The 7,500-nt window shown below is 46.0% G+C and overlaps 2 protein-coding genes across 2 annotated transcripts in view; one reads left to right on the top strand and one right to left on the bottom strand.

Annotated features, from left to right (window-relative positions):
* Positions 1-5,466, top strand: part of antxr1d (ANTXR cell adhesion molecule 1d) — a 30,838-nt gene extending 25,372 nt beyond the window's left edge. The window contains 2 exon segments of the mRNA XM_048270268.1: positions 4,121-4,396; positions 4,398-5,466. Coding sequence (XP_048126225.1) covers positions 4,121-4,396; positions 4,398-4,478 — 357 coding nt within the window. The 3' untranslated portion in view covers positions 4,479-5,466.
* Positions 5,467-7,234: 1,768 nt separating this feature from the next.
* Positions 7,235-7,500, bottom strand: part of rrp12 (ribosomal RNA processing 12 homolog) — a 19,236-nt gene continuing 18,970 nt past the window's right edge. The window contains 1 exon segment of the mRNA XM_048269801.1: positions 7,235-7,500. This exon segment is cut by the window's right edge and continues 453 nt beyond it. The gene's annotated coding sequence lies outside the window, so the exon portion shown is untranslated.

Here is a 7,500-nt window from a genome sequence, read left to right as displayed (position 1 = left end):
AGCCGTGCTCCATGACTGCCTCCAGACTGAAAAGACCCCTTACAGACTCATGACTCCACACTGTGTGTGTGTGTGTGTGTGAATATGCAGGCCTATGCAGTGTTCTGTGTGTGTGTGTGTGTGTGAATATGCAGGCCTATGCAGTGTTCTCTGTGTGTGTGTGTGTGTGTGTGTGTGTGTGTGTGTGTGTGTATGTGTGTGTGAATATGCAGGCCTATGCAGTGTCCTGTGTGTGTGTGTGTGTGTGTGTGTGTGTGTGTGACTATGCAGGCCTATGCAGTGTTGAGTGTGTTTGTGTGTGTGTAAATATTTAGGCCTATACAGTGTTGAGTGTGCGTGTGCGTGTGTGTGTTATCAATGTGAGTGTGTGTATGTAGATATGTAAGCATACCACCCATACACACAATGCGCACTGACACACACACACACACACACACTGCTCCAGTGGTTCCATTTTGTGTTCTTAATGGAGCGGAAGACTGTGGGCTTTTGTCCATCAACAGATCCCATAGCAGCCTCTCTATCCCCACACACACACACACACACACACACACCACATGTCCAGAGCAGATGAGATGATATATGTAGAGGCTGTGTTCCCCCACCCTAATACACATTGGGATAGATAGGGGGTTATACCCACCCAACCCTACACACACACACACACACACACACACAGATACCGTGTGCATATTTGTGTATGTGTTTGTTTGTTTGTTTGTTTCAGGAAAGATACCCATAGGGTAGTTCCTTTGATTGACATGTGTCTGTGTGTGTATAGTGTTTTTGTTTTGAAGCATAGATACCCATGAGATACAGTAGTCAGGTTCTTTGACAGATGTGTGTGTGTGTGTGTGTGTGTGTGTGTGTGTGTGTGTAGGAGAGACGTCAGGATCTTTGAGAGATCCACTGTGTGTTGACACCTTAAACCCTTCTCCTGGCTCTAAAAGTTACTCTACACTGGGAGTGTGTGTGTGTGTATGTGTATGTGTTTGTGTGTGTGTCTGCGGGCATATGTTTGCGGGGTCGTTGTGTGTGTAATGTGTATGTGTGTGTGTGTTCTCCTTCCTCTGTCCTCCGGGGGTGCTGTACTGGAGCGAGGGAGGTGCTGCCCCCATTCATTCTAATGGTTGATGCTAGGCTAGCTAGCATTAATAAGTAAGGGATAATGTATAGAACGCCGGTCATTGTCGGGAGATAGGTCCCGACAGGGCGAACCGGACCCCGACGCGCAGCGGAGGGGTCTTGTTCCGCCCTGATCCCGCATCATCCCGTTTATTACACGGCTACTTACCAAAACGACACAATAAACTCCCCACGATATGACTTTAGCCTACATAGCCTAGCCTATTTGTTACCGTTTCATCATGGCTTTTGCTGAGAAACAAATAGTTCGCACCACCACACACTGAACTTGAATCAAACATTCTTTAGAACCCAGCTGATCAACCGTCTGCTTTCACTTTTGAATGAAGTTCCAATCCTTGCGTAGTGATATGAAAGAATTGACTTAGAAGCACAAAGCCCACTTTCCTTGACAGCTGCCTGTTATACTTAGCAACGGTCTGTTATTCAGAATTAGCAGACCGCCGAACGTTGGGAAGGCCCATTCAAGTGAATGGAGCATTCTGCAGCATTATGAAGAGCCGTGTAATAAATATACTTAATTGGCTGCCACCATTCATTCTATTGGTTGATGCTAGGCTAGTTAGCATTAATAAATATACTTAATTGGCTGCCACCATTCATTCTCATGGTTGATGCTAGGCTAGCTAGCATTAATACCTATATCCCACCTACTTGAATGCCCTCATACAGACATACGCTACCTCCAGACCGCTGCGCTCCTCAGACGAACGACGTCTAGCTCAACCACCAGTACGCTCAGGCCAATCCAAACTTTTCTCATCTGTTGTTCCTCGTTGGTGGAACACACTGCCAGTTCCTACAAGGGCAGGGACATCCCTCTCTATTTTCAAAAAACTCCTGAAGACCCAGCTCTTTAGAGAACATCTCCTCTCATAGCAACACTTACAACAAGTCTTGCTGATCCTAGCACCTCACCAGCCGTCTTAAACTGACTGCGTAACTGTTAAAACAGCACTCACTGATGCACTTATTCTTACTGTACTCTAATGTTTTTTAAATTGTCCTAAAATTGTTGAGAATTGCTCTAAAACTTAAACTGTTTACCATGTTGTTAGTCGCTTTGGCTAAAAAAGCATCAGCCAAATGTAATGTAATGTAATGTAATGTAATAAATACACTTAATTGGCTGCCCCCATTCATTCTAATGGTTGATGCTAGGCTAGCTAGCATTAATAAACATACTTAATTGGCTGCCACCATTCATTCTAATGGCTGGTGCTAGGCTAACTAGCATTAATACACTTAATATGGTGTCCAACATGTTCTCACTTCCAGACACATTTTTCACAAACCAGCCAATGAGGGGCCACAAATGATGTCATCCGTGTGGGTTGGCTGATCCTCCCATCTTGTAAAATACTAATCCACATAGACAACATATTGTAAAATGCTAATCCACATAGACAACATATTGTAAAATGCTAATCAACATAGACAACATTGTGTCCTCCACTGATGTGGCACCTAATTGGCTTATTTGGGATAATATGTCCAGACGTACATTTTCACAGCACCTTTTTTAAAGATGGTGTCAGCCAATTTGGATGCTAACTGGCTGAAGCTTACCCTCCAAACCCTAACCCCTTGGTGTGTATGTGTGTAATGGTCAATGAGCGTATGTGTGTGTGTGTAATGGTCAATGAGCGTATGTGTGGAATGGTCAATGAGCGTATGTGTGGAATGGTCAATGAGCGTATGTGTGGAATGGTCAATGAGCGTATGTGTGTGTAGTGGTCAATGAGCGTATGTGTGTAGTGGTCAATGAGCGTATGTGTGTAGTGGTCAATGAGCGTATGTGTGTAGTGGTCAATGAGCGTATGTGTGGAATGGTCAATGAGCGTATGTGTGTGTGTAATGGTCAATGAGCGTATGTTATGGAATGGTCAATAGCGTATGTGTGTGTGTGTAATGGTCAATGAGCGTATGTGTGTAATAGTCAATGGCGTATGTGTATGTGTAATAATAGTCCAATGGCGTATGTGTGTAGTGGTCAATGAGCGTATGTGTGTAGTGGTCAATGAGCGTATGTGTGGAATGGTCAATGAGCGTATGTGTGTGTGTGTAATGGTCAATGAGCGTATGTGTGGAATGGTCAATGAGCGTATGTGTGTGTGTGTAATGGTCAATGAGCGTATGTGTGTAATCCAATGGCGTATATGTAATGGTCAATGAGCGTATGTGTAGTGGTCAATGAGCGTATGTGTGTAGTGGTCAATGAGCGTATGTGTGGAATGGTCAATGAGCGTATGTGTGTGTGTGTAATGGTCAATGAGCGTATGTGTGTAATGGTCAATGAGCGTATGTGTGGAATGGTCAATGAGCGTATGTGTATGTGTGTAATGGTCAATGAGCGTATGTGTGTAATGGTCAATGAGCGTATGTGTGTAATGGTCAATGAGCGTATGTGTGTAATGGTCAATGAGCGTATGTGTGTAGTGGTCAATGAGCGTATGTGTGTAGTGGTCAATGAGCGTATGTGTGGAATGGTCAATGAGCGTATGTGTGTGTGTAATGGTCAATGGCGTATGTGTATTGTAATGTAATGGTCAATGAGCGTATGTGTGGAATGGTCAATGAGCGTATGTGTGTGTGTGTAATGGTCAATGAGCGTATGTGTGTGTAGTGGTCAATGAGCATATGTGTGTGTAGTGGTCAATGAGCGTATGTGTGTAGTGGTCAATGAGCGTATGTGTGTAATGGTCAATGAGCGTATGTGTGTGTAGTGGTCAATGAGCGTATGTGTGTGTGTGTAGTGGTCAATGAGCGTATGTGTGTGTGTGGAATGGTCAATGAGCGTATGTGTGTGTGTGTAATGGTCAATGAGCGTATGTGTGTGTGTGTAGTGGTCAATGAGCGTATGTGTGTGTAGTGGTCAATGAGCGGATGTGTGTGTGTGTAATGCTCTCTCTTTCCTCCGGGGGCGCTATATGACCTACATGTATTGGTGTGTAATGCTCTCTCTGTCCTCCAGGGGCGCTGTATAAACTTCACACGTGTGAAACAGGAAGCAGCCCAGTCCTCTTTTTCTCGAAGCCCCGCCCCCTCCACTGAGGCCCCTCCTCCTGACCAACTCCCCCTTGTGGCTCCGCCTCCGCATCAACCCCCCCGAGTGACGACCCCCCCGCCTCCGCATCAACCCCGCCGAGTGACGACCCCCCCGCCTCCTCATCAACCCCCCCGAGTGACGACAAACACACCTCCGCATCAACCCCCACGAAACACACCTTCGTCCCTCCCAAACCGCTGCCCCCCCCCCTGGACCGCCCCCCTCACGACCCCCCCCTGGACCGCCCCCCTCACGACCCCCTCCCTGCCTCCAGATGCTGTAGTCATGGCAACCAACCCTTCAGCATCCCTCCTGGTGCGGGGCAGAGCACCAGTGTGTGTGTGTGTGTGTGTGTGTGTGAGATAAGGTGCATGTAAAAATGAATATATTAGCTTGCTGGCGATGCACATTCCCTACATGCCTGTATGTAATGACTGAATGCTGATTAGGTGGTGGTCTTAGTAGCTACTAGTCAGTAGGGCTGATTAGATGCTGGTCTTAGGGGCAGTAGTTACTGGTCAGTAGGGCTGATTAGGTGGTGGTCTTAGCTACTAGTAAGTAGGGCTGATTAGGTGCTGGTCTTAGGGGCAGTAGCTACTGGTCAGTAGGGCTGATTAGGTGCTGGTCTTAGCTACTGGTCAGTAGGGCTGATTAGGTGCTGGTCTTAGGGGCAGTACTGGTCAGTAGGGCTGATTAGGTGTTGGTCTTAGGGGGCAGTAGTTACTGGTCAGTAGGGCTGATTAGGTGGTGGTCTTAGGGGCAGTACTGGTCAGGGCTGATTAGGTGCTGATCTTAGTAGCTACTAGTCAGTAGGGCTGATTAGGTGGTGGTCTTAGTAGTTACTAGTCAGTAGGGCTGATTAGGTGGTGGTCTTAGTAGCTACTAGTCAGTAGGGCTGATTAGGTGCTGGTCTTAGGGATTAGTAGCTACTAGTCAGTAGGGGGCAGGAGGAGAATGAGACAAAGCAAGTGAAGTGATCCTGCTGAAAAAACAGCCTGACTAGCTTAAGGTGGTTTGCTGGTTGACCAGGTTTTGTTGACCAGCTTGTTTGACCACCCTATGATGGTTACTAGACCAGCAAATTTCTTGCAAAAACATACCATCAGCTGGTTTACCCCGTTTACGATGATGAGTCAACTGGTTTTGCTTGTTGTGCCACCTCAAGCTGGTCATTTTAGAGACAGAAAGAAAGAGGGAACAAGAGAGGGAGACAGAGAGAAAGAGAGAGAGAGAGAGAGAGAAAGACAGACAGACAGACAGACAGACAGACGGACAGAAAAGGGAACAAGAGAGATAGAGAGCAAGAGTGAGACAGAAAGAAAGAGGGAATAAGAGAGGGAGACAGACAGAAAGAGAGAGAGAGAGAGAGAAAGAGAGACGGACAGACAGACAGAAAAGGGAACGAGAGATAGAGAGAGCAAGAGTGAGACAGAAAGAAAGAGGGAACAAGAGAGGGAGACAGACAGAAAGAAAGACAGAAAAGGGAGCAAGAGAGAGAGAGAAAATAATGGTGTAAACTGCAGGTCAGTTCTTGTAATTTATTGTTGTTTTGAAAACAGTGTGTGCCTATAGATCTTTCTCTCTCACACACACACACTCTAAGGGCTCCTTTCTATACACTCATACATGGGAGTGTTGACTGTGTGTGTGTGTGTGTGTGTGTGTGTGTGTTTTCTCAAGCCTGCATCTACTACCTGCTGTTTTAGTGACATCAGGCCTTCAGCTGGAGTGTGTGTGTTCCATCACTGTGCCACACTGAAGGCCTGTTGGAGTGTGTGAGGTTCCGTTACTGTGTGTGAGGTTCAGTTACTGTCCTTTTGTATGCTTTGAGTGTGTGAGGTTCCGTTACTGTGTGTGAGGTTCCGTTACTGTCCTTTTGTATGCTTTGGTATTGAATGAAATTTCCTGATGGTGTTTTTATTGCTTTTGCTAATAAAACTAACAAATGCTGGTGTCTTCATTTAAACTCTTCAATTGTAGAATCTTGTCTATTCACACACACACACACACAAACACACTCCAGTGCAGAGGGCAAAGATGGGGATCTGTACGTGTTTCATACTCCATGTGGCTCGACGGAAATGGATCATGGCGCCCCCTGCTGGCCCAAACAGCACTCTTACCACCACCAAGTCAGCTACATACTGGATGGAGTTCCACTAAAGGCGTTTTGACCGACAGAGAACCGGTTCTTGAATGGGTTCCATTCAGAATTCTTTGAACCTTGGCGCTATCTAGTGAACCAGCCCACATTTCCACCAGTTTAGAACCGAACCAAGGATGTGTCATCAACAATGGGTGTTGCATGCCAGACAAAAGTTAATGAGATGCATAACCAGGAGAATAATATGCAGTTGCCCCATGAAAAGGGCAGAAATGAGATAGTAGATAATAATGGAGCTGGTTTTCTGTCGGTGGAAAAGACCTATAAATCCTCCAAATACTGGAGGTCTTATGAGTAGAGACTTTATGTGCCGTCATGTCAGACACCCCTCAGACAGATTGTGGGACACATGAAACACACACACACACACTTAGGGAAACCTCTGCACAGTGAACAATAAACAGTAAGACATTGTGGAATGTCTCTAGTCAATGGAGCCCTTATTCAACCTCTCCTGGGACATCGGAGTGTGAGTGTGTGTCTGAGTGTGTGTGAGTGCGAGTGTGTGTCTGTCTGTGTGCGAGTGTGTGTCTGAGTGCGAGTGTGTGTGTCTGAGTGCGAGTGTGTATCTGAGTGCGAGTGTGTGTCTGTGCGAGTGTGTGTCTGAGTGTTTCAAACCAGCTCTGTTCCCATAGCACCAAAGTTAAGAATGTTATACGGCATGCGCACACACACACACACAGACAGACACACAAGATATGCCAGTGAAAAGAAATGGAATTTGTAAATGAGTGTGCCTGTGTGTGGCACAAAGTTTAAATGTGAGTTTGTATGTAGCCAAAAGTGTGTGCATGTGTGTGATAGGGGTAGGTGAGGGACTCAAGACACACACACATCTCTATGTTCATGGATGAAAACTGCCACAGTGAATCAGATTTGTGGTTTAACAGGTTTTATTCTGAAACTCCATTACAATTCCACTGCACTCATTTCTCCTGTCTTCATAGCGCCATCTAGTGGCCCAGCTCTGCAAACACAACAGACGCGTCCTCTGGGTCAGAGGCAGGTCAAGCCTCAGACTTCCCCTCCAGGTGATGAACATATCATACCTATATCTCAGTACACAAATACATTTCTCACCAGTAAATAAACACACACAAACACACACACACACACACACACACCCTTCATGAAGAGCATT

This window comes from Alosa alosa, chromosome 18 (genome assembly GCF_017589495.1).
Source record: "Alosa alosa isolate M-15738 ecotype Scorff River chromosome 18, AALO_Geno_1.1, whole genome shotgun sequence".
NCBI classification, from domain to species: domain Eukaryota; kingdom Metazoa; phylum Chordata; class Actinopteri; order Clupeiformes; family Clupeidae; genus Alosa; species Alosa alosa.
Note: the sequence above shows the minus strand (reverse complement) of the source record. Positions and strands in the feature narration are given on the sequence as shown.